Below are 27925 nucleotides of genomic sequence, written 5' to 3' on the forward strand. Positions count from 1 at the left end.
CCCTGGAAAATGGAGAATCATCCCGGACTTTTGAGGAAAATGTCCGGAGTGATTCTCGCCCACTTTCCAGCAGGCCTGGGGACATAGTCCCCAAAAAGGGAGATTGCCGGCCATAGTTTGATTAAAGATAGTCAGCATGGCTTTGTGAGGGGCAGGCCATGCTTCACAGGCCTCATTGAATTCTTTGAGGATGTGACGAGACACATTGATGAAGGTCGGGTAGTGGATGTGGTGCATATGGATTTCAGTAAGGCATTTGAGAAGGTTCCCCATGGTAGGCTCATCCAGAAAGACAGGGGGTATGGGATGCAGGGACATTTGGCTGTCTGGATACAGACTTGGTTGGCTGAAAGAAGACAGCGAGTGGTAGTAGATGGAAAGTATTCCGCCTAGAGGTCGGTGACCAGTGGTATCCCGCAGGGATCTGTTCTGGGACCTCTGCTCTTTGTGGTTTTATAAATGACTTGGATGAAGAAGTGGAAGGGTGGTTTAGTACGTTTGGCTGATGTCACGAAGGTTGATTGAGTTGTAGATAGTGTTGAGGGATGTTGCAGGTTACAATAGGACATTGACAGGATGCAGAGCTGGGCTGAGAAGTGGCAGATGGAGTTCAACCTGGATAAATGTGAAGTGATTCATTTTGGAAGGTCAAATTTGAATGCTGAATACAGGGTTAAAGACAGGGGGCGAAATTCTCCCCCAACGGCGGGATGCCCGCCGACTGGCGCCAAAGCCGGCGCAAATCAGACGGGCATCGCGCCGGCAAAAAGGTGCGGAAGTCTCCGCATCTTTGGCGGCCTAGCCCCAACATTGAGGGGCTAGGCCGACGCCGGAGGGATTTCCGCCCCGCCAGCTGGCGGAAATGGCGTTTGTTGCCCCGCCAGCTGGCGCGGAAATGCGGCGCATGCGCGGGAGCGTCAGCGGCCGCTGTCAGTTTCCCCGCGCATGCGCGGGAGCGTCAGCGGCCGCCGAAAGTTTCCCGCGCATGCGCAGTGGGGAGAGTCTCTTCCGCCTCCGCCATGGTGGAGGCCGTAGCGGAGGCGGAAGGGAAAGAGTGCCCCCACGGCACAGGCCCGCCCGCGGATCGGTGGGCCCCGATCGCGGGCCAGGCCACCGTGGGGGCACCCCCCGGGGTCAGATCGCCCCGCGCCCCCCCCCAGGACCCCGGAGCCCGCCCACGCCGCCTGGTCCCGCCGGTAAATACCAGGTTTGATTTACGTCGGCGGGACAGGCAATTCCTGGGCGGGACTTCGGCCCATCCGGGCCGGAGAATCCAGCGGGGGGTCCCGCCAACCGGCGCGGCTGGATTCCCGCCCCCGCCCAATCTCCGGGAGCGGAGACTTCGGCGGGGGCGGGGGCGGGATTCACGGCGGCCAACGGCCATTCTCCGACCCGGCGGGGGGTCGGAGAATGACGCCCAGGATTCTTGGAAGTGTGGAGGAACAGAAGGATCTTGGGGTCCACGTACATAGATCCTTCAAAGTTGCCACCCAGGTTGATAGGGTTGTTAAGAAGGCGTATGGTGTGTTGGCTTTCATTAACAGGGGGACTGAGTTTAAGAACTGCGAGGTTTATAAAACCCTGGTTAGACCACACTTGGAATATTGTGTCCCGTTCTGGTCGCCTCATTATAGGAAGGATGTGGATGCTTTGGAGAGGGTGCAGAGGAGATTTACCTGGATGCTGCCTGTACTGGAGGGCAAGAGTTATGAAGAAAAGTTGAGGGAGCTAGGGCTTTTCTCACTGGAGCGAAGAAGGCAGAGAGGTGACTTGATAGAGGTGTACAAGGTGATGAGAGGAATGGATAGAGTGGATAGCCAGAGACTTTGCCCCAGGGTGGAAATGGCTGTCATGAGCGGACTTAATTTTAAGGTGATTGGAGGAAGGTATAGGGGAAATGTCAGAGGTAGGTTCTTTACACAGAGAGTGGTGGTTGCGTGGAATGCACTGCCAGCAGAGGTGGTGGAGTCAGAGTCATTGGGGACATTTAAGCAACTGGACATTTGGACAGGCAAAAGGACAGCAGTAAATTGAAGGGGTGTAGGTTAGATTGATCTTAGATTAGGATAAATGGTCGGCACAACATCATGGGCCAAAGTGCTGTACTGTTCTATGTTCTATAACAGTATCTGGGGGGCCATCTCCAAGGCCATCGGAGGCCCTCAAATGGTTGGGATCTGCTGGCACCTGAGCACCTTGACGCTGCCAGCCTGGTACTGCCAGGGTGCTTGGGTGCCACTGTCATGATGTCAGGGGCACTGCCAGGGTGTCAGGCCTGCATTGCCAAGGTACCCAGGTGCCAGGCTGCCTGTGCCAGGGATCATGCCTGGGGTGCCCTGCCCTTAAGAGATGGGGTGGGGTGGGGAATCTATTGGGGGGGTCAAGAGATTTGGGCGGCATTTAAAAATGGCACCCCGATCTCTTCCTGCAGTGACAAGCTCGTCAGTGCAGGAAATGAGGGAGGAGCGGCCTTGGCGGGGTGTTCCTCACCAAAGCCAAGAAAAACAGAGTCCCGTTTGACAGCAGGTCATTCAAAATGTGACTCTGTGTTTTGGGTGTTAAATCACACACATTGCTTCCCAATAACCATCGACCAACAGCAGAAACACTTGGGATCCTGACAGCCATCTGGGTGCCTTTTCAATGGGAACAATGGTGTGTAGAACTGACAAGCCAAGGAAAGCATAAAATTAGGAATGCCACAAATTAATTCAATTCCTGGTTTAATATTTATCCTCCTTCCTCTGTTTTTAATTGGGAGAGGAATTTCAATCACAATGTCAGCTAATATGAAGTGAGACAGAGTGCTGTCTGGAAGAATATCGAGAACTTGGGAGTACGGAAGACAAAGGGAAGTTTTAAAGGTGGGCTCGAACATTCAGAACAGCTCAAAATTATAAGTCACAGCTACATGTGCACCAAAACAAATTGTATGGCAGATCTTTTTTGCATATTTAGGAAACATCAGGCAAGAGAGCCCTTTATTAGTTTCACTGCAACAACGCTCACAAGTTACTCGAGGCCATGGGCGTTTCAATGGACGTTTTACCAAAGCATTTTCAAACAAACTAATCAAAAAGATTTGACAAACACAGACTTCTTAATGGAAGCAAGGACAAAAGAAAGAAGATAATATCTGACTCACTTGTGGTCTCTGTTCCTGTAAGAGGTTCACTTATCTCCCCTTCCAGCAATCCATACACATTCACAAGATACTCTGTTTCAGGTTGCAGGTTTGTCAGTACTGTAGTCTTGGTTCTTCCACTAACTAGCACCTAAAACAGCACATTGTTCACATTAGAATACTGTGAAATGGAACCACAAAAGAATGCAAGCAAAGAGACAAAGACTTTGCCCACTTTGTACACAATCAAAAGTTTTGAGTCTTGAATCTAACCCATGCAATATTTGTAACCAACATGTCTGCACAAAATTCCTATGTCTGTAACTTTTCTGAAACCATCTGAAATAAAGGGGTTAATGCCTTTCTGGAAATGGTGGGAAGGAGGAATTCCATTGAACACGTTGTCCGGGATTCTCCGAGCCCGCGGTGGCTCGGAGAATCGGAGTTGGTGGCCCCCGACAACGGTCTGACGGCGTGACGCGATCCTCCGGCGACCGGAGAATCAGCGTCAGTCGCGCGCGCATGGTTGACGCGGCGCCGGTCAGGGGCCGTTGAAAGAGGCCCCCGTGGCGATTCTCCGCGGTCGACCGGTAAGTTCCCGCCGGTGTGGTTCACGGCCGGAGCTTGACGTCGCGGCTGCTGTGGCCATCCTTTTTGGGGGGGTGGGGGGGGATCAGTCTCAGGGGGGCACCATGACGGCCAGGCCTGTGATCGGGGGCCACCGATCGGCGGGGGCGTGCGATCTGGGGGGGGGGGCCTACCTTCTTCCACGCCGGCCCACTGTGGTTCCGCCATGTTGCGTGACGCCGCACGCTTGCGCGGACCCGCAGTGCAGGGCCACATACGACAGCTGGAGCAGTGCTGGCCCCTGTGGGCAACAGAATCCCTGAGCCATTTGCACATTTGTAAGATTACACAGTGAGACATCAAACGGATTTGACGCCTGTCAGCTGACCCATGTCCTCAGTCTCCGATCCCGCCCGCCGGCAGAGCAGGCTTCCCCCCTGTGGCAGGAATATGCAAACGGCTCATATGTATTCACTTATTCTTTTCCAACCACAGAAAGCACTTAGCATTGTTGAAGTGGCCAGATAAATAAACAAACCTATTGTCAAGCCGTCAATTAAAGGATAGTTAAAGGTACTGCATTGTGAAACTGAATGAATGCTAAGCATTTCAAAGGATCTCGGGAGATTTTGAAGCTTTTCTAGAGTTATGGGCTTCCTGGGAAGGCACCAATACTTTAGAAAGCAGCAGTTTTAAAAGCATCGGGCTGAGGGATCAGAAGTGATCAAAGGAAAAGTCTTCCTGACTTGAATCTTCAATGAACTGTCTGATCTGCTCATCAGCTGTCAGGCAGAGCAGTTCAGAGTGAGAAGGCCACTTCAAAGTTTAAACAGGTCAGACAATGATTATGAACAGAGGGCTGCCTGAGATCACCATGCCAAGAATGATCTTCAGGTTCCTCAGAGCTGGAATGGCAGTCGAGACACAGGACCCTCATCCCAGGGGAGGGTCCCGGAGCCAATCCCTTACCCACAGCTCGAGCCCACTCAACACTCAGGACCCATGGGTGATCCTCCCTCCACAGCCTGGCAGTGGTAGAGGGCACATCAGCAATGGACTCACCTCCTTGGCCCCCTTGGGGTCCAGCGTTGCAGACCAGGCTGTCTCTGCCAGTGTGTCAGTGTCATGGTGCCAGAGGGCAGGGCACCATTGGCAAAGCCAGGGGTCAAGGCCTAAAGGGGGCTGAAGGAGGGCCTGGTGGCAGGGAAGGTGGCTGAAGGGGAGCCTGAAGGAGGGTGGCTGAAGCTGGGGGCTGAAAGGACTTGTTGCTGGGGGTGGGGTCGGGTCACCCTCGTGTGCGTAGTATAGGGGATGTAATCCATTATCCTTCTGGTGGGAGGGAGAATGCCCCTCCTTGATGAGGGGTTGGGGGTACTCCCCTTGTCAGTGGTGGGGGTCAACATTTGCATTGTGGGGGGGAGGGAGCCTATCTCTGGACGCTGGGATTGGTGGCCCCATTCAAAACAATGGCCCGAGACTAGTAAATGGAGGGAGACGGGCGTGCTCTCCGTCAGAGTAAAGAATAGCATCTCGGTGGTGCTCCTAGCACAGTCCTGATTCTCCACTGGCAGGAGCACTTAGTTTTGAAACCAAAGGACCCCACCTTGTGCAAAAAGGATGGACCTCAGGTGCCAATCTCATGCTATATTCCCATGAGAGTTAGTTTTAGTTTACAGCCACTCTCGTTTCCACCAATTTCAGCAAAGCTCACAATGATCGCGGTCGAAGTTGGAGGTGCCCAGGTTTACAGCAATGTTAAAGCAAAGCACTAAAGTCTTGTGAGCCCCATGAACCGAAAGAAGAATGTGACTATATACATTTTGAATATACAGTTGGATGACTTTCCTGTTAATGCTCCTACTGTACAGTGTGCAGTGCAGTATATTGAGTTCGGGCAAGAGCGGAAACCAAATCTAAAATAAGCATTTACCACTGGGTACAACAACAACTGATCCCAGTTTGACCTCTCAGCCGTTACTCTCTCACAAGCATGGCCCTCTTTAAATAGCTGTCACAATCCCATTTCTTTAACCTTTATCCACCACATGTAAAATCACTTAACTAACCTCTTCAGTTCTCCCTCCACTCACGGGTTGGTATTCCACCCTATACCTATCAAAATTTGAATCGGAGTGATCCCAGGTTACTCGGAAGGATTGATGAGTCGGCTCAGAGGTGACCAGGTTTGTTGGAGGGTACAAGTCATCTATAGCAACAAATGTTAAGAGAGAATATGAGTAAGAACTTTAGATTAGAAAAAGCGATTATATCCTTTTCACTTTGCCAGTTTAGCATTCACCTGTGGCTTGTCCTTCCCTACCTTACTGCTGGATCATTCCAAGCAACTTGCTAAAGTTTCAATAGCAGTAGCACCCAAACCCTGCAACCTCCACCTCCTGGAAAGACAGATGGGCAGCAGTTGCACTTCCCAGCATCCCTCCAAGTCATATGTTCTCCTCAATTCGACATGCTTTGTCTTTCCACCATCATCAATGGATCAAATTTCTATACCTCACTATGCAACAGCACAGGCAGCAAATTCATTACACGGACTGCAGAGATTTAGAAAGAAGGTCCACCATCATCATAAGGTCAATAAATTCTGGTCTTGACATCAATGCCCAGATCCAGAGAATTAATTTTCATAACATTATTGCCAATTCAGTGCAGGCACATTTCTTACTACCTGTTTTTAAAAATACTCTCATTTGTTTAGATTGATGGTCTTGGTCAAAAATATATTCTGTGTTTACTTTGTCTACATTATATTAATCCTTTATCTACACTGATGAGATTGTTGCTTTGCCTACATTATATTAATGCTTTATCTACACTGATGAGATTGTTGCTTTGTCTACATTATACCAATGCTTTATCTACACTGATGAGATTGTTGCTTTGTCTACATTATACCAATGCTTTATCTACACTGATGAGATTGTTGCTTTGTCTACATTATACTAATGCTTTATCTACACTGATGAGATTGTTGCTTTGTCTACATTATACTAATGCTTTATCTACACTGATGAGATTGTTGCTTTGTCTACATTATATTAATTCTTTATCTACATTGATGAGATTGTTGCTTTGTCTACATTATACTAATGCTTTATCTGCACTGATGAGATTGTTGCTTTGTCTACATTATACTAATGCTTTATCTACACTGATGAGATTGTTGCTTTGTCTACATTATACTAATGCTTTATCTACACTGATGAGATTGTTGCTTTGTCTACATTATACTAATGCTTTATCTACACTGATGAGATTGTTGCTTTGCCTACATTATACCAATGCTTTATCTACACTGATGAGATTGTTGCTTTGTCTACATTATACCAATGCTTTATCTACACTGATGAGATTGTTGCTTTGTCTACATTATACTAATGCTTTATCTACACTGATGAGATTGTTGCTTTGTCTACATTATACTAATGCTTTATCTACACTGATGAGATTGTTGCTTTGCCTACATTATACCAATGCTTTATCTACACTGATGAGATTGTTGCTTTGTCTACATTATACCAATGCTTTATCTACACTGATGAGATTGTTGCTTTGTCTACATTATACTAATGCTTTATCTACACTGATGAGATTGTTGCTTTGTCTACATTATACTAATGCTTTATCTACACTGATGAGATTGTTGCTTTGCCTACATTATACTAATGCTTTATCTACACTGATGAGATTGTTGCTTTGTCTACATTATACCAATGCTTTATCTACACTGATGAGATTGTTGCTTTGTCTACATTATACCAATGCTTTATCTACACTGCTGAGATTGTTGCTTTGTCTGCATTATACCAATGCTTTATCTACATTGATGAGATTGTTGCTTTGCCTACATTATATTAATGCTTTATCTACACTGATGAGATTGTTGCTTTGTCCACATTATATTAATGCTTTATCTACACTGATGAGATTGTTGCTTTGTCTACATTATACCAATGCGTTATCTACACTGATGAGATTGTTGCTTTGTCTACATTATACTAATGCTTTATCTGCACTGATGAGATTGTTGCTTTGTCTACATTATATTAATGCTTTATCTACACTGATGAGATTGTTGCTTTGTCTACATTATACCAATGCTTTATCTACACTGATGAGATTGTTGCTTTGTCTACATTATACCAATGCTTTATCTACATTGATGAGATTGTTGCTTTGTCTACATTATACTAATGCTTTATCTACACTGATGAGATTGTTGCTTTGTCTACATTATACTAATGCTTTATCTACACTGATGAGATTGTTGCTTTGTCTACATTTTACCAATGCTTTATCTACATTGATGAGATTGTTGCTTTGCCTACATTATATTAATGCTTTATCTACACTGATGAGATTGTTGCTTTGTCTACATTATATTAATGCTTTATCTACACTGATGAGATTGTTGCTTTGTCTACATTATATTAATGCTTTATCTACATTGATGAGATTGTTGCTTTGTCTACATTATACTAATGCTTTATCTACACTGATGAGATTGTTGCTTTGCCTACATTATACTGATGCTTTATTTACACTGATGAGATTGTTGCTTTGTCTACATTATACTAATGCTTTATCTACACTGATGAGATTGTTGCTTTGTCTACATTATACTAATGCTTTATCTACACTGATGAGATTGTTGCTTTGTCTACATTATACCAATGCTTTATCTACATTGATGAGATTGTTGCTTTGTCTACATTATACTAATGCTTTATCTACACTGATGAGATTGTTGCTTTGCCTACATTATACTAATGCTTCATCTACACTGATGAGATTGTTGCTTTGTCTACATTATACTAATGCTTTATCTACACTGATGAGATTGTTGCTTTGTCTACATTATACCAATGCTTTATCTACACTGATGAGATTGTTGCTTTGCCTACATTATACCAATGCTTTATCTACACTGATGAGATTGTTGCTTTGTCTACATTATACCAATGCTTTATCTACACTGATGAGATTGTTGCTTTGTCTACATTATACTAATGCTTTATCTACACTGATGAGATTGTTGCTTTGTCTACATTATACGAATGCTTTATCTACACTGATGAGATTGTTGCTTTGTCTACATTATACTAATGCTTTATCTACACTGATGAGATTGTTGCTTTGCCTACATTATACTAATGCTTTATCTACACTGATGAGATTGTTGCTTTGTCTACATTATACTAATGCTTTATCTACACTGAGGAGATTGTTGCTTTGCCTACATTATACCAATGCTTTATCTACACTGATGAGATTGTTGTTTTGTCTACATTATACCAATGCTTTATCTACATTGATGAGATTGTTGCTTTGTCAACATTATACTAATGCTTTATCTACACTGATGAGATTGTTGCTTTGTCTACATTATACTAATGCTTTATCTACACTGATGAGATTGTTGCTTTGTCTACATTATACTAATGCTTTATCTACACTGATGAGATTGTTGCTTTGTCTACATTATACTAATGCTTTATCTACACTGATGAGATTGTTGCTTTGTCTACATTATACTAATGCTTTATCTACACTGATGAGATTGTTGCTTTGTCTACATTATACTAATGCTTTATCTACACTGATGAGATTGTTGCTTTGTCTACATTATACTAATGCTTTATCTACACTGATGAGATTGTTGCTTTGCCTACATTATACCAATGCTTTATCTACACTGATGAGATTGTTGCTTTGCCTACATTATACCAATGCTTTATCTACACTGATGAGATTGTTGCTTTGTCAACATTATACCAATGCTTTATCTACACTAATGAGATTGTTGCTTTGTCTACATTATACTAATGCTTTATCTACACTGATGAGATTGTTGCTTTGCCTACATTATACCAATGCTTTATCTACACTGATGAGATTGTTGCTTTGTCTACATTATACCAATGCTTTATCTACACTGATGAGATTGTTGCATTGTCTACATTATACCAATGCTTTATCTACATTGATGAGATTGTTGCTTTGTCTACATTATATTAATGCTTTATCTACACTGATGAGATTGTTGCTTTGTCTACATTATATTAATGCTTTATCTAAACTGATGAGATTGTTGCTTTGTCTACATTATATTAATGCTTTATCTACACTGATGAGAATGTTGCTTTGTCTACATTATGCTAATGCTTTATCTACACTGATGAGATTGTTGCTTTTCCTACATTATACCAATGCTTTATCTACATTGATGAGATTGTTGCTTTGTCTACATTATACTAATGCTTTATCTACACTGATGAGATTGTTGCTTTGTCTACATTATACTAATGCTTTATCTACACTGATGAGATTGTTGTTTTGCCTACATTATACCAATGCTTTATCTACACTGATGAGATTGTTGCTTTGCCTACATTATACCAATGCTTTATCTACACTGATGAGATTGTTGCTTTGTCAACATTATACCAATGCTTTATCTACACTGATGAGATTGTTGCTTTGTCTAAATTATACTAATGCTTTATCTACACTGATGAGATTGTTGCTTTGCCTACATTATACCAATGCTTTATCTACACTGATGAGATTGTTGCTTTGTCTACATTATACCAATGCTTTATCTACACTGATGAGATTGTTGCATTGTCTACATTATACCAATGCTTTATCTACATTGATGAGATTGTTGCTTTGTCTACATTATATTAATGCTTTATCTACACTGATGAGATTGTTGCTTTGTCTACATTATATTAATGCTTTATCTAAACTGATGAGATTGTTGCTTTGTCTACATTATATTAATGCTTTATCTACACTGATGAGAATGTTGCTTTGTCTACATTATGCTAATGCTTTATCTACACTGATGAGATTGTTGCTTTGTCTACATTATACCAATGCTTTATCTACATTGATGAGATTGTTGCTTTGTCTACATTATACTAATGCTTTATCTACACTGATGAGATTGTTGCTTTGCCTACATTATACCAATGCTTTATCTACACTGATGAGATTGTTGCTTTGCCTACATTATACCAATGCTTTATCTACACTGATGAGATTGTTGCTTTGTCAACATTATACCAATGCTTTATCTACACTAATGAGATTGTTGCTTTGTCTACATTATACTAATGCTTTATCTACACTGATGAGATTGTTGCTTTGCCTACATTATACCAATGCTTTATCTACACTGATGAGATTGTTGCTTTGTCTACATTATACCAATGCTTTATCTACACTGATGAGATTGTTGCTTTGTCTACATTATACCAATGCTTTATCTACATTGATGAGATTGTTGCTTTGTCTACATTATACTAATGCTTTATCTACACTGATGAGATTGTTGCTTTGTCTACATTATACTAATGCTTTATCTACACTGATGAGATTGTTGCTTTGCCTACATTATACCAATGCTTTATCTACACTGATGAGATTGTTGCTTTGCCTACATTATACCAATGCTTTATCTACACTGATGAGATTGTTGCTTTGTCAACATTATACCAATGCTTTATCTACACTGATGAGATTGTTGCTTTGTCTAAATTATACTAATGCTTTATCTACACTGATGAGATTGTTGCTTTGCCTACATTATACCAATGCTTTATCTACACTGATGAGATTGTTGCTTTGTCTACATTATACCAATGCTTTATCTACACTGATGAGATTGTTGCATTGTCTACATTATACCAATGCTTTATCTACACTGATGAGATTGTTGCTTTGTCAACATTATACCAATGCTTTATCTACACTAATGAGATTGTTGCTTTGTCTACATTATACTAATGCTTTATCTACACTGATGAGATTGTTGCTTTGCCTACATTATACCAATGCTTTATCTACACTGATGAGATTGTTGCTTTGTCTACATTATATTAATGCTTTATCTAAACTGATGAGATTGTTGCTTTGTCTACATTATATTAATGCTTTATCTACACTGATGAGAATGTTGCTTTGTCAACATTATACCAATGCTTTATCTACACTGATGAGATTGTTGCATTGTCTACATTATACCAATGCTTTATCTACATTGATGAGATTGTTGCTTTGTCTACATTATATTAATGCTTTATCTACACTGATGAGATTGTTGCTTTGTCTACATTATATTAATGCTTTATCTAAACTGATGAGATTGTTGCTTTGTCTACATTATATTAATGCTTTATCGACACTGATGAGAATGTTGCTTTGTCTACATTATGCTAATGCTTTATCTACACTGATGAGATTGTTGCTTTGTCTACATTATACCAATGCTTTATCTACATTGATGAGATTGTTGCTTTGTCTACATTATACTAATGCTTTATCTACACTGATGAGATTGTTGCTTTGTCTACATTATACTAATGCTTTATCTACACTGATGAGATTGTTGCTTTGCCTACATTATACCAATGCTTTATCTACACTGATGAGATTGTTGCTTTGCCTACATTATACCAATGCTTCATCTACACTGATGAGATTGTTGCTTTGTCAACATTATACCAATGCTTTATCTACACTGATGAGATTGTTGCTTTGTCTAAATTATACTAATGCTTTATCTACACTGATGAGATTGTTGCTTTGCCTACATTATACCAATGCTTTATCTACACTGATGAGATTGTTGCTTTGTCTACATTATACCAATGCTTTATCTACACTGATGAGATTGTTGCATTGTCTACATTATACCAATGCTTTATCTACATTGATGAGATTGTTGCTTTGTCTACATTATATTAATGCTTTATCTACACTGATGAGATTGTTGCTTTGTCTACATTATATTAATGCTTTATCTAAACTGATGAGATTGTTGCTTTGTCTACATTATATTAATGCTTTATCTACACTGATGAGAATGTTGCTTTGTCTACATTATGCTAATGCTTTATCTACACTGATGAGATTGTTGCTTTGTCTACATTATACCAATGCTTTATCTACATTGATGAGATTGTTGCTTTGTCTACATTATACTCATGCTTTATCTACACTGATGAGATTGTTGCTTTGTCTTCATTATACTAATGCTTTATCTACACTGATGAGATTGTTGCTTTGCCTACATTATACCAATGCTTTATCTACACAGATGAGATTGTTGCTTTGTCTACATTATACCAATGCGTTATCTACACTGATGAGATTGTTGCTTTGCCTACATTATACCAATGCTTTATGTACACTGATGAAATTGTTGCTTTGTCTACATTATACCAATGCTTTATCTACACTGATGAGATTGTTGCTTTGTCTACATTATACTTATGCTTTATCTACACTGATGAGATTGTTGCTTTGTCTACATTATACAAATGCTTTATCTACACTGATGAGATTGTTGCTTTGTCTACATTATACTAATGCTTTATCTACAATGATGAGATTGTTACTTTGCCTACATTATACCAATGCTTTATCTACACTGATGAGATTGTTGCTTTGTCTACATTATACCAATGCTTTATCTACACTGATGAGATTGTTGCTTTGTCTACATTATACCAATGCTTTATCTACATTGATGAGATTGTTGCTTTGTCTACATTATACTAATGCTTTATCTACACTGATGAGATTGTTGCTTTGTCAACATTATACCAATGCTTTATCTACACTGATGAGATTGTTGCTTTGTCTACATTATACCAATGCTTTATCTACATTGATGAGATTGTTGCTTTGTCTACATTATACTAATGCTTTATCTACACTGATGAGATTGTTGCTTTGTCTACATTATACTAATGCTTTACACGGATGAGATTGTTGCTTTGTCTACATTATCCTACTGCTTTATCTACACTGATGAGATTGTTGCTTTGTCTACATTATACTAATGCTTTATCTACACTGATGAGATTGTTGCTTTGTTTACATTATATTAATGCTTTATCTACACAGTTTGCTGCTTAACCGTTTTCTCTTGAAATTTATGCATCTAGATTTTCTACAATTTCTCCTGTACTTCATACAGATGGGACAGTCTTCACAGATTTTTCAGACAATACAGGGATCATCTCCAGTCATTTAGAGATCATTTAGTCCACATTTTTCAGTCATCCTCCGGAAGTATGTTTCATTTTTTGCTTCAGAATCACAGAATTGATAGAACGGAAAAGGAGGCCATTTGGCCCATCGCGTCTGCATGTGCTTTCTAAATGAGCATCATGACTTAGTACCATACCCCTGCCTTGTACCCGTACCCCTGCACATTGTTTCTATTCAAGTGATCATCTAATGTCCCCTTGAATGTCGCGATTGAACCTGCTACCACCATACTTCCAGGCAGAGCATTTCAGACCCAAACCACTCGTTGTGTGAAAATGTTTTTTTCTCACATCACATTTTCTACTTTTGCAAATCACTTTAAATCTGTGCCCTCTCATTCTTGACCTTTTTACGAGCGGGAACAGTTTCTTCCTATCTACTCTATCCAGCCCCCTCGTCATTTTGAACATCTCTATAAAATCACCTCTCAGCCTTCTTCTCTTCAAAGAGAACAGTCCCAATCTTTCCAATCTATCTTCACAACTGAAGATTCTCATCTCTGGAAGCATTATTTTAAACCTCTTCTGCACTCTCTCCAATGTGCTCACTTCCTTCCTATAGTGTGGTGCCCAGAAATGTGCACAATAATACAGCTGAGGTCTAACTATTATCTTGTATAAATTCAGCATTGCGTCCTTGCTCTTGTACTCTATGCCCCTATTAATAAAGCACAGAATACTATATGCTTTATTAACTTCTCTTTCCACCTATCCCTGCCACCTTCAATGATCTATGCTCATAGACACCCAGGTCCCTCTACGCTTGTACCCCTTTTTGAGTTTTACCCCTTATTTTATATTGTCTCTCCATATTCTTCCTACCAAAATGCATCACCTCACATTTCTCCACATTGAACCTCATCTGTCTCCAACCTGGCCACACCACCAACATGTTAATGTCCTTTTGAAGTTCAACACAGTTTCCAATACTAACATTTACTTTGTGTTTGCTGAGATGACTGACACCAACACTGAATAATGAACCAGCTTTCATGTTGACAACTCGTGTTCACATCAAGAACCCTCAGCTCACTTATCATGTGTATGCTAGTCAGCACACTGCTCCCTCTACACTGTCCCATCACTCCAAGTGCAACATCCAGCTACCCATATCATCCATTCCAAACCTCTCCTATTTTGCCAAGAGTTAACATTGCTATACATTCTGTTAAATTAGAAGTCTGTCCGTTTCCTTTATTGAACATATCATTGTGGCTGACACTTAAATTAAGAAGTTGAAGCAATTGATATTTTCCTCACTCGCACTCATGCTGACACAATCAATTAAAACAACCCAGTTTGTGACCCATGGCAGAGGTCCAGCTATTGTAAGACAGGCCAGAAATTAGAATTCAGACCTTTATTACTGTGTATGACTCAGTGCAACAGAATGTCCACGTGGTGCACGTTGTCTCATTTCCAGAATTTGCTATTTGAATTTGATAGAGACAGCAAAGTGATGAATTCGCTTGTGTAAAGAAAAAATACTGCAGGGGGCTAACACTGATATTTTGCAGACTTCTTTTCAACTGAAACACGAGTGGGCAGCCTGTCTACACCTATTTTGCCTCCTCTGCCCAATCTCCTGCCTGCTTTCCCAGAGGAATCTGCCAAATCCGTGTGTTTACAGTGACTACTGAAGGGTTCCAGCCAGCAGACTGTTGTTTACTACTGGTAACCTAACTCAATCTGTTCCCGCTCCACACATTGATTTCGTAAATTCTGCATGGAAAGCATGTGAAAGCAAATAATTGAACTGTTTCCTACTCTGTTGGGCTGTCAGCAGTAAGCAATAAGCCAAAAGGTTGCAGGATGACACGCACAGCTGCCTAACAAGCAGGATAGTTCCTTTTCACAGATGGGCCACAAGACCTGCAGGGATAACTCGATTGATTTCCCCATGGGGATTGTGGAGTACAGGGGCCCAACAGTGGGCTCATTAATTCCCCAAGATAAAAGCCGGCCCAGGAAGGAGCCGGCTTCTCAGGATGGTCCTGGCTGGGACTGGGACTGTTGCTTAGTTGCTATATTTCCTAGCTGTGGGTATAAAGACTCACCTCTTCAGGATCCTCATTAATTACAAAAGGTCAGTTGGGACACAATATGGACAATAGTTGATTCTGTTTCTAAACAACTAAGAAGACTATTTTTGGGGATTTATATCCAGTAAGTGCATGACAGACAATATAATTAGATCTGGGGCGGGATTCTCCGCAATCGGCGCGATGTCCGCCGACCGGCGCCAAAAATGGCACGAATCAGTCCGGCATCGCGCCGCCCCAAAGATGCAGAATCCTCCGCATCTTGAGGGGCCGAGCCCTAACCTTGCGGGGCTAGGCCCGCGCCCGACTGATTTCCGCCCTGCCAGCTGGCGGGAAAGGCCTTTGGTGCCCCACCAGCTGGCGCGAAAATGACTTTGCCGTGCGTCGCATGCGCGGCCGCTCACGGCATCCCTGCGCATGCGCAGTGGAGGGGGTCTCTTCCGCCTCCTCCATAGTGGAGACCATGGCGAAGGCGGAAGGAAAAGAGTGTCCCCACGGCACAGGCCCGCCCGCGGATCGGTGGGCCCCGATCGCGGGCCAGGCCACCGTGGGGGCACCCCCCGGGGCCAGATCGCCCCGCGCCACCCCCCCCCCCCCCGCCAGGACCGCGGAGCCCGCCCGTGTCGCCTTGTCCCACCGGTAAGAGAGGTGGTTTGATTCTCGCCGGCGGGACAGGCATTCCAGCAGCGGGACTTCGGCCCATCGCAGGCCGGAGAATCGCCGGGGGGGCCCGCTAACCGGCGCGGCGCGATTCCCACCCCCGCCGAATATCCGGTGCCGGAGAATTCGGCAACCGGCGGGGGGGGGGGGGGGGGGCGGGGGGTTCAGGCCAGCCCCGGCGATTCTCTGACCCGGCGGGGGGGTGTCGGAGAATCCCGCCCCATATCTCCGCTCCAGGTCAGAAAGCTATGAGGTTGTATCTTGTTTTGTCCAGGCTGGTACCTCTGTACCGAGGTAGTGCTACCCCATTGGAGGTATTGAATGCAATTTCTTGGCCCTTCCCGTTGGCAAGATCTTCCAGTCCTGCCAATGCCAACCCCCTGCAGCATGTTCCTCAGCAGCGGAGGGTGCGGGCCACGCAAAACCCTGTAGACATTGGCTGGTCCAGACAATCCCGCCACCAGCCAATGGTGGGCCGCCTCAACTGCTGGAAAGCACGCTGCTCGAGGGTTTGGAAAATCCCGCCCAATGCCTTTCAAATGAGTCATTAAACAGATGCACAGACTGCACTCACAGCTGGACATAAAAGGTACGTATCACTTTTCAAAGATGTGGAGGGGAGTTATCCACAGTATCCTAGCTCATATTTGACCTTCAGCCAACATCACTCTATGGTCATTTCACAATGCCATCTTTGGAAACTCGCAGTGCACAATGTGGCTGCCAGTGTCCTATATTATATAGTGATGTACTTTAAAGGACCTCTTCAATAAATGCTGAAAAAAGGTTTGGACATTTCAAGGTTGTAATAATAATAATCTTTATTGTCACAAGTAGGCTTACATTAATACTGCAATGAAGTCACTGTGAAAAGCCCCTAGTCGCCACAGTCTGGTGCCTGTTCGGGTACACTGAGGGAGAACTCAGAACGTCCAATTCACCTAACTGCACGTCTTTCCCGACTTGTGGGAGGAAACCGGAGCACCCAGAGGAAACCTACGCAGACATAGGGAGAACATGCAGACTACTCACAGACAGTAATCCAAGCGGGAATTGAACCTGGGACCCTGGTGCTGTGAAGCAACAGTGCTATGTAAAATCAAGTTTATTTTTGCTTCCCATTTGAGAGGAAGGACCAAAAATAAAAATAATATAATTAGGTTGTTCCAGCCTTGGTCCTTCATCTTGTGACATGTTTGGGTTCATTATTGCTACATTAAGTGGGGCTTCCACATCTAGTTTGCCCATATGCTGCTTTCAAGGGCTTGACTTTCTCGGTCCTCCTAAACTCTGCTGCCTAAAAGGATTTTTGGTAGCATTGTATTAGCATAAAATATCTTTCTTGCAATGTGGCTTATTGGAAACGGCCAGGACTAACATTGTTGCACAACAAGAGAATTCACAGAATAATGCCTTGCCATTATTAAGGCACCAACAGTAGGCAGCGGGGTCATCACTCCATTTTTGACTCCTGAAACTAAAGAAATTGGATGAATATTTGAGAACAGAAAGATCTGGAGGGCTGTGGGGAAAGAGCAACAGGGTTGGATTAATTGAATAACTCTTGCACATGCATAATAGGCCAAATGGACTCCTTCAATGCTGCATGATTCTCTGCACAGTGCTTATTGAAATCAAATATCAAATAGTATTTCTTACTTGGCCCCTTCACGCTGTTACAGAGGTTCGTGGTGAGGTCATCAACAATTTCAACAAGAAGAGCAAAATCAGCTACATTGTACATATGGACGCTATCTGGATCAGACGCAATCGTTTTCAATTCAGCTTCATCAGCATTCTTAATACCTAAAAAAGAACATCAGAACAGACAATAATCAGTATTCACAGGGACACAGTGGCATAATAGTGATGTCGCTGGACTAGTCATCCAGAAGTGCAGGCTAATGCTCTGGGGACATAGGTTTAAATCCCATAATGGCAACTGGTCGAATTTAAATTTAATTAATAAATCTGGAATTAAAAGCTAGTTTCTGGTAACCATGAAACTATCAGCAATTGTCGTAAAAACCTATCTGGTTCAGGGAAGGAAATCTACCATCCTGACCTGGTCTGACCTACGTGGTTGACTCTTAAATGCCCAATGAAATGACTGAGCCAGCCACTAGTTCAAGGGAAATTAGGGATGGGCAAAAAATACTGGCCTTGCTAGCGAAGCCCACTTCCCACAAAATAATTTTTACAACTCAAGAATTACTGAAAGGTACAGCACAATAACCTCAAATCTGCAAATCTTTTCATCCTCTCTCCCCATCCAAAATTTCTTCAACCCATCTTTAGGTTCTGGTGTAGTCGATGTAATATCCCTTAACTGATCCCAGCGCTCTACAATTCTCTTCCAATCACTTTACACCCCTTCAAAAGCCTTATCCTAGTAATGATCTATCTCGCTGGTCACGGGTTTCACACTTCATCCTCAGCATGTAATACTCCACCACCAACACCTTCCCTCCAATAAAAGATCCCTCAAGCATTTTATTGGTGAGAGTAATAGAAACTAGAACTCCTGAAGTGGATTCAGCAACATCTTTCCCATCCTTAATGCCTGAGAGGTTGTGAATATTGAGGGACAATTTCCAATGCTCAGTCCTCAGAACAGAATTGCATATGTAAAATTTAGTATGATTTGCTATCAATCACAAACTTCGTAAATTACCCTCATGCTAACGTCTTTTTGTGAAAATTAATGCAACAGATATTAACTTAGATGCATATCATCGTGTACAGTTATGTCACTGTACTAGCAATCCAGAGAATGCCATTTCAAATCCCACCATTGTCAGCTTGCGACTTTTAACTTTGTCTTTTAAAAAATATGGAAATTAAAAATTACAATCAGCGAAATTGTCTGCCTATCAAAGAAACTTGACTGGTACATGAGAGGTCAGATTGTTAGATTAGACTTATAATAATGATACTGCATTGATTGGTCAAGTTCAGAGTATGGGTAGCCTGTCACAGAGCCTACTCTTCCCAATATTTTTAATACTCAACATTACTTCCAGCTTCGAGAGGGCCCTCCCTTTCACACCATATCAACTTACCAACAGCATACAGCTCCACTCCCATCTCCCGCAAAGTCTCCGAGGGGAGGTCAACACCATCTTGTGACTTGCCATCGGTGATGAGGACACCGATCTTGCGAGCATTTGGACGAGCACCTGCATCAGCCTTGAAGTTCTTTTCCAATATGTAGCTGAGAGCCATGCCTGAGACAAACAAAAAAGGGCACCTTGTATCAATGATTGAGGGAAGATTCACTGAGAAATAAATTTATACCAGTAATTGGTTGAAGGTTTTGACTAAGAGGTTGTATTTTCTCCTTTTCAGTTACAAGGTGAAGGGTTCATTCCCTATGAGTGCTGGTTAGAAAATGGGGCGGGATTCTCCGGTCCCCCAGCCGCGTATTTGTCCTATCAGCCGCGTATTTGTCTATCCTTCCTCACAGACTCGCTGCATACTATTTCTGCCTGTTCAACAGCTACCCTATCCTCTGATCCATAGCTCTGGTTCCACAGGATAAAACAGCTTACCTGTTAGGGTGTTGCCGCCTTTGTAAGGTAAACCAGCCACAGCAGTCAGTAAACTCTGCTTGTCCCTGTATGTGTTCAGGTTCCACTCGGTCCTTGGATCTCCGCTGTACTGGGCCAAACCTGAATATTCAGACAAGGCATTGTGGTTTTTTTTTCATTTGTGGAGGGATGGAGATGAGCAAGTTGATGGATTGAAGCCAGACTAGCTAACACAGGGAGAGCTTACCAAATTGTACTCTTCTTGGACTGATATCGAAGACTTGAACCAACTTGGCAATGAAGCTTCTGATCTGGCGGAAGTTAAGTCGCCCAATACTCCATGATCCATCCACAAGCAGCACGATATCAGCAGCTGCCTTGGTGGTACATTGCACCCCTGTCACAGTTGGAAAACAGTTATCACGAGGAATACATTTTTGATACAAACTTTGAGTCTACTTTAAAAAAAAGAAATTATATGCATTAAGCATCACTTTCTGTTTCAGTTATTTTACAATTAGACATGAATCGTCAAAATATAAAAGACAATTTGCATCAGAAATGGCTATGCAACAAAAGTAAATACAGTGAGAATTTGCTGCAATGCTCACCTTTGCAACTGACATTAAATGACCTCTATAGAGTTTAGGAATGAAATTGGAGTTAAAGGGACAGTGGCTTCATGACAATAGGTTGACCAAACCTTTTTTGGTTTGGGATGGGAGAATAGTTTTATGTCACTTTTGTCACACAATATCATCGTGTAATCGTCACAGTCCCAGAGGACCAGTGGCTGCTCTCCCCTTCAAGAGAGAGCGGACCAATGGTGATTTAATCTGAGGGTCACCACACCTCAGCTAAGGGGCAAGGTGAGAAGGTAGAGGCCTTGATGAATAACCTAGGGGGTCAGTTAGCTCAATGGCTGGACAGCTGGTTTGTGATGCGGAGTGATGCCCGTAGCACAATTTCAATTTCCATACCAGCCAAGCTTATATTATTATGTATATGTGACACAAAGGCATATTTAGTTGCAGTTCACATATTTGTATCACATGTTTTTAAGCAGACCAGAAAATACATTTTTGCAGCTTTTCTATTGAATGAAAAATGCACCTTTTTTAAAGCTACAACACCATTGGTCATGGTGCCATTCGGCACAACATCGTGGGCCGAAGGGCCTGTTCTGTGCTGTATTTTCTATGTTTTCTATGGGTAGATATTTATACTGTAACCCTAGCACGTAGCTACAAATAATATATCCCAAAATTAACATTCAATGTAGCTTTTTGCATCAGAATTTTATGTAACGGATCATTAATTATCTATTATTCCACGAAGTAGACTCATCAATTGTCAAATTACCCAATTTTATCTTCCCTGATTAGAGCACCCCAATTCTCAATGACCTTGGATTACCATCTTCCTTGTCAGTTCATTTTGAATAAGGGTTATTACTTTACGGAGAACTCCCTTAATGCTCTCCTGCTTAAATGTATCCAATGTTTTTGAAGATCCTTCGTATTCAATATCAAACATTCATTATGTCCAATCCCAAACCAAATGCTATAAGAACACCAAATTGGAGGAAAATGATGATACAGCAAATCACATACTCAATTCTAGCACATCAAACAACAGGTACATTAATATAATCACATATAAATGTTCATGATTTCAACACGAAAACACACAACACAAACTAAAAAACAGTATCCAAGTTTCTCAAGCTCGATTATTTACATAAATGAACTGAAGTATGAAACAACTCCCTTTAGCTCGAGGCAGAAAGCTTCGATACATGGGAAGAAAATGTAAAAGATTGCACTGCACAAACGCCAAAGACCACAATACGCAGAGAGGGGTTGAAAATAATGTTTATTTAAATTTGTAGAGTGCTTGCGACTAGTTCAACAACACTTTCTTTTTTTGCAGATTTCGTGACAATCCACGCAATTGCTGGCTACATAACATGCAATAACCTGGGGCTTTTGCCCTGATGTGTACTCAGCTTGGTTAATTCACTCGATGGCTCAACATGTTTCTTCCTTGCTCATGTGTGACTCCTGTTTCAATGGGCGAAATACGGTAAGTGGATACAGTGTTAGCTACAAAATTAAAAATGGAATGGGCATGGGGCGGTCCTCTTCTAAATGAACATCAAAAATTAATATTCTATTGCATCCCAAAGGGAGAAATAAGTATTTATCAGAGTTGCTGATCCATGTGCGATATAAATACTGTGCATGATCATGACTGGAAAAAAAAGAACAAGTTTATATTTTGAAGCAAGCAAATTCATCTTACAATGTGTACAGTGAACTGGAAAATAGCTACACTGGTAAACTTTGCGACAGGATAAGATCAAACTTGCAAATTTCCCATATGAACATTTAGTACACTCATCTTACATTTCTCTGTGTATGTTATGTCAATTCAGTTAAACAGGTGAATGCCTGAATATGAACAAATCAAAGAAGAAAAAAAAAATGAAATGAAATGAAAATCGCTTATTGTCACAAGTAGGCTTCAAATGAAGTTACTGTGAAAAGCCCCTCGTCGCCACATTCTGGCGCCTGTTTGGGGAGGCTGGTACGGGAATTGAACCATGCTGCTGGCCTGCCTTGGTCTGCTTTAAAAGCCATTGATTTAGCCCTGTGCTAAACCAGCCCCAAATGTAGTCAGAGAAGATTCATTGCTCCAAAGATTGAACGTTAAGTTTTGTGAGTGGAAACTCCAAGCCCTGCATTCAAATTCATCTATTATCCTTCAGTTACAAAGCGTTCATCAATAAGCTTTGGTGTTGCCCATTTATTAAAGTTCAATAATAAAAGTTCCAAGTGGTTTAATTGGGCATTGGCATCAGTATTGGAACAGGAGAGATCTGTACAGTTGGGACGGTCTCGACCTGAACCGATCTGGGACCAGTGTTCTAGCGGAAAGGATAAATAGAGTGGTATCAAGGACTTTAAACTAGCAAGAAGGGAAGGGTAAAATTATAGGAAGTAAAATGGTTAATGGTAAGCAAAACAGCAGGTTAGCACGTGGGGAGGTGGGTACAACTACATGGAAAGTTATGAAAAAAGATAAAGGGAAGAACTCAGGATATGTTATTAATGGAGGTGTTAGGATTCACAAAGAAGGTATTAAAACTAGCATAAAGGCACTTTACCTGAATCCCGTAGCATTCGAAACAAGATAAATGAGTTGACGGGACAAATTATCACAAATGAGTATGATTTAGTGGCCATTACAGAGACATACTTGCAGGATGGTCACGACTGGGAGTTAAATATCCAGGGATATCAGATTGTTTGGAAGGACAGACAGGAAGGTAAGGGAGGTGGTGTAGCTCTGATATTTAAGGATGACATCAGGGCGGTAGTGAGAGATGATATAGGTTCCATGGAGAAAATGGTTCAATCCATTTGTGTGGAAATTAGAAATAGTAAGGAGAAAATGACACTAATAGGCATACTCTATAGGCCACCAAATAATAACATCACGGTGGGGCGGGCAATGAACAAATAAATAACTGATGCATGTAAAAATGGTACGGCAATTAACATGGGGGATTTTAATCTTCATGTTGATTGGTCAAACCAGGTAGGTCAGGTCAGCCTTGAGGAGGGGTTTATGGAATGTATCCGCGATAGTTTCCTTGAACAGTATGTAATGGAGCCCACAAGGGAGCAAGCTATTCCAGATCTGGTCCTGTGTAATGTGACAGGAATAATTAATGATCTCATAGTTAGGGATCCTTTCGGAAGGAGTGAGCACAGTATGGTTGAATTTAAAATACAGATGGAGTGTGAGACGGTAGCACCCAGAGAAAACGCAAGCAGACACGGGGAGAATGTGCAGACTCCGCACAGACCGACCCAAGCAGGAATCGAACCTGGGACCCTGGCACTGTGAAGCAACAGTGCTAGCCACTGTGCTAGCGATGAGGACCGTCAGAGGATACAACAGGATATAGATTGGTTGGAGACTTGGGCGAGAGATGTCTGATGGGTTTAATCCAGATAAATGTGAGGTAATGCATTTTGGAAGGTCCAATATAAATGGAAAATATACAGTAAATGGCAAAACTCTTAAGAGTATTGATAGGCAGAGGGATCTGGGTGTACAGCTACACAGGTCACTGAAAGTGGCAACGCAGGTGGAGAAGTTAGTCAAGAAGGCCTACAGCATGATTGCCCTCATCGGCCGGGGCATTGAGTTTAAAAATTGTCAAGTCATGATGCAGCTTTATAGAACCTTAGTTACGCCGCACTTGGGATAGTGTTCAATTCTGGTCGTCACACTACCAGAAGGATGTGGAGGCTTTGGAGAGGGTACAGAAAAGATGGAGGGCATTAGCTATGAGGAGAGGTTGGAGAAACTTGGTTTGTTCTCATTGGAATGACGAAGGTTGAGGGGCGACCGATTAGAAGTCTACAAGATTATGAGGGGTATGGACAGAGTGGATAGTCAGAAGCTTTTTCCCAGGATGGCAGAGTCAACTACTAGGGGGCATATGTTTAAGATGCGAGGGACAAGGTTTAAAGGAGATGTAAGAGACAAGGGGCAAAATTCTCCCCCAACGGCGGGATGTCCGCCGACTGGCGCCAAAGACGGCGCCAATCAGACGGGCATCGCGCCGGCCCAAAGGTGCGGAATGCTCCGCATCTTTGGCGGCCTAGCCCCAACATTGAGGGGCTAGGCCGACGCCGGAGGGATTTCCGCCCCGCCAGCTGGCGGAAATGGCGTTTGTTGCCCCGCCAGCTGGCGCGGAAATGCGGCGCATGCGCAGGAGCGTCAGCGGCCGCTGTCAGTTTCCCGCGCATGCGCAGTGGGGAGAGTCTCTTCCGCCTCCGCCATGGTGGAGGCCCTAGCGGAGGCGGAAGGGAAAGAGTGCCCCCACGGCACAGGCCCGCCCGCGGATCGGTGGGCCCCGATCGCGGGCCAGGCCACCGTGGGGGCACCCCCCGGGGTCAGATCGCCCCGCGCCCCCCCCAGGACCCCGGAGCCCGCCCACGCCGCCTGGTCCCGCCGGTAAATACCAGGTTTGATTTACGTCGGCGGGACAGGCAATTCCTGGGCGGGACTTCAGCCCATCCGGGCCGGAGAATCCAGCGGGGGGTCCCGCCAACCGGCGCGGCCCGATTCCCGCCCCCGCCCAATCTCCGGTACCGGAGACTTCGGCGGGGGCGGGGGCGGGATTCACGGCGGCCAACGGCCATTCTCCGACCCGGCGGGGGGTTGGAGAATGACGCCCAAGTTTTTTACATAGTGGATGGCGGGAGCCTGGAACCCGCTGCCGGGGGAGGTAGTGGAAGCAGATACGATAGTGACTTTTAAGGGGTGTCTTGACAAATGCATGAATAGGATGGGAATGGAGGGATATGGTCCCCGGAAGGGTAAGGGGTTTTAGTTCAGATGGATAGCATGGTTGGTGCAGGCTTGGAGGGCCGAAGGGCCTGTTCTTGTGCTGTAATTTTCTTTATTCTCTTTGCTCTTTGTTTTGTAATTAAGACAGCAAATTGAATTTTGTCCTTCATTGCTAGAGGGATGGAGTTTAAAAGCAGGAAAGTTATGTTGCAGTTGTATAGGGTGCTGGTGAGGCCACACCTGGAGTACTGTGTACAGTTTTGGTCTCCTTACTTCAGAAAGGATGTATTGGTACTGGAGGGTGCACAGAGGAGATTCGCTAGGTTGATTCTGGAATTGAGAGGATTGGTTTATGAGGAGAGACTAAGTAGACTGGGACTATACGCATTGGAATTTAGAAGAATGAGGGAGGATCTTACAGAAACATATAAAATTATGAAGTGAATAGATAGGATAGAAGCAGGAAGATAGAATATAATAGCCTAATTTGACTTTGATACTTTGAGGCAATCAATTTTGCAACTGTCCCATTACCACTTTGGAAGTGTGAGGTCTCATCTTAAATGCAGAATTAATTGCATTAAATGTGACATAATTTACTTTCCTCTTGACAGTGTTGTGAAAAATGTCCTTGTCTGCCTGCTTAACTCATCTGCCTTAACACAGTGGAAAAAGGAGCTTCACATGAGTGTATTAATTGTTCACAAGAGATCATAATTCATACCCTAGTCTGTGGGGACTCAATTCGTACACACACACCTTATTTATTACTTAGTCCTAGTTTATTACTTTGCAGTCCTTGGTGACAATTCAATTTCTTTATGCCGACAGCCCTCAGAAATACAGGCAGTACCAGAAATGACAGCGGCATGCCCTGTTGTGAAGGTCCAGAAGGCCTGAGGGCCATGCCTGGGAGCTCTGGTGTTTAGCCACCTCCTAGGCCATCGCCAATGACCACTAATGCTGGACACCAGGAAATAAACAACCCTGACACGCTTTCCTTCTCATTTTGCCAAGCTACACCTCAGCTCCTGCTCATTATCCAATTATTCCGTTCATAATCTGAAAGGAATGGGTTTTGACCCTCCCCTTCCCTCAGCCCAAGATCCTGTTCTATGGAAACACAAGGTGATTGGAAGCGGTCCCTCCAACAGTGTTCCTCGGAGCAGGGTGGGCACTAAATTGCCTAAAGCTGCCAAAATAGGTGGCTGAGCAATGATCAGTGAACCAAGATGCTGATTGACTTCTGGAGCAAAATAATTGAGCAATGTGAATGTGGATCAACTTTATTTATTCACATCTTTTATAGCTACAAAGCACCTCAGGAGAGTTTGGGGCAGCTGCCATAATAACAAACTCCAACATTCCCAATGCAACAAATGACCTATACAGAAAGTATTCAAAATATTTTAAAGTTGAATTATTGAAGGTTTTTGGCTGAGGTCAATTGCAAATTTAAAAGCTGATCTTGATAGCTTTTTTGTTATTTATGGGTATTAAGAGTTACAGAACCAATGGAGTTGAGATGCAGATCAGCCATGGCATAATCTTATGCTGGGTAACACCCCTCTCCTTGAATCGATGCTCCAGGTTCAAATCCAACTCCAGAGTTTAATGATCACGGAAGGTGTATTCAGAAACAACTAAACAGGTTGATTATTAACCTGGAAATACTTCTTATATATCTACGGCAGGCAGTGAGAGTGGGAGAGACAGCTGGTCAACCATACTTAATGCCAAGTGAGGCCACTAAAGCTACAGTTTCAGGTTAGTGACCTGTTCCAGGCAAAACAAACTATGGAAAACAGACCTAAATACTTTGACAAAGGGTCATCTGGACTCAAAACGTTCGCTCTTTTCTCTCCCTACGGATGCTGCCAGACCTGCTGAGATTTTCTAGTATTTTCTCTTTGGCTTCAGATTCCAGCATCCGCAGTAATTTGCTTTTAGACCTAAATACCTGCTTTGTTTGAGTCATGTATCTCTAGATGCAGGAAGTCACCTAAGTCAGGCTTAAGTGGCTGATTGGCCTCCATTATGTTCTTATTACTACCAGTGCTTGATATGTCACTGCTTTGGAGAGAAGCATTCTGTTAAATCACTGAACAATCAGCACAATCGTTACCTGACTGTTCCGTAGGTATCACCATCGGCTCATCAGAAAGGGTTGTCTGCTCTTCCCCGAGAAGTGGCAAACTTTCTCCACCTTCAAACATTCCGGAAACTGCCACTCTGTAGGTGGTGTCAGCTCTGCAAATACAAAAACAGAGCCACGGTGTCAGCTTGACATAATAATAATAATAATCTTTTCATTGTCACAAGTAGACATACATTAATACTGCAATGAAGTTACTGTGAAAAGCCCCCAGTTGCCACATTCTGGCAACTGTTCGGGTACACTGAGGGAGAATTCAGAATTCTCAGCCGGTACGGGAATTGAACCCGCACTGCTGGCCTTGATCTGCATTACAAACCAGCTGTCTAGCCCACTGAACTAGTTGGCATAAAAAAGTTTATTTTAATTTACAATCAAAGTGAAGAACTTCACTG

General features: G+C 43.0%; 1 protein-coding gene across 5 annotated transcripts in view; it reads right to left on the reverse strand.

Annotated features, from left to right (window-relative positions):
- Positions 1–27925, reverse strand: part of LOC140428040 (collagen alpha-1(XII) chain-like) — a 462913-nt gene that overhangs the window by 256854 nt on the left and 178134 nt on the right. For 3 of the 5 annotated variants that reach the window (XM_072514040.1, XM_072514030.1, XM_072514048.1), the window contains exons 16-22: positions 27501–27625; positions 20253–20402; positions 20027–20146; positions 19538–19702; positions 18135–18281; positions 5758–5897; positions 3146–3275 (exon numbers count right to left, since the gene is read on the reverse strand). In XM_072514040.1, the coding sequence (XP_072370141.1) occupies positions 3146–3275; positions 5758–5897; positions 18135–18281; positions 19538–19702; positions 20027–20146; positions 20253–20402; positions 27501–27625 (977 nt within the window). The remainder of the gene's footprint in view (positions 1–3145; positions 3276–5757; positions 5898–18134; positions 18282–19537; positions 19703–20026; positions 20147–20252; positions 20403–27500; positions 27626–27925) is intronic. The other 2 variants (XM_072514066.1, XM_072514056.1) reach the window with 1 other exon arrangement.

This window comes from Scyliorhinus torazame, chromosome 1 (assembly GCF_047496885.1).
Source record: "Scyliorhinus torazame isolate Kashiwa2021f chromosome 1, sScyTor2.1, whole genome shotgun sequence".
NCBI classification, from domain to species: domain Eukaryota; kingdom Metazoa; phylum Chordata; class Chondrichthyes; order Carcharhiniformes; family Scyliorhinidae; genus Scyliorhinus; species Scyliorhinus torazame.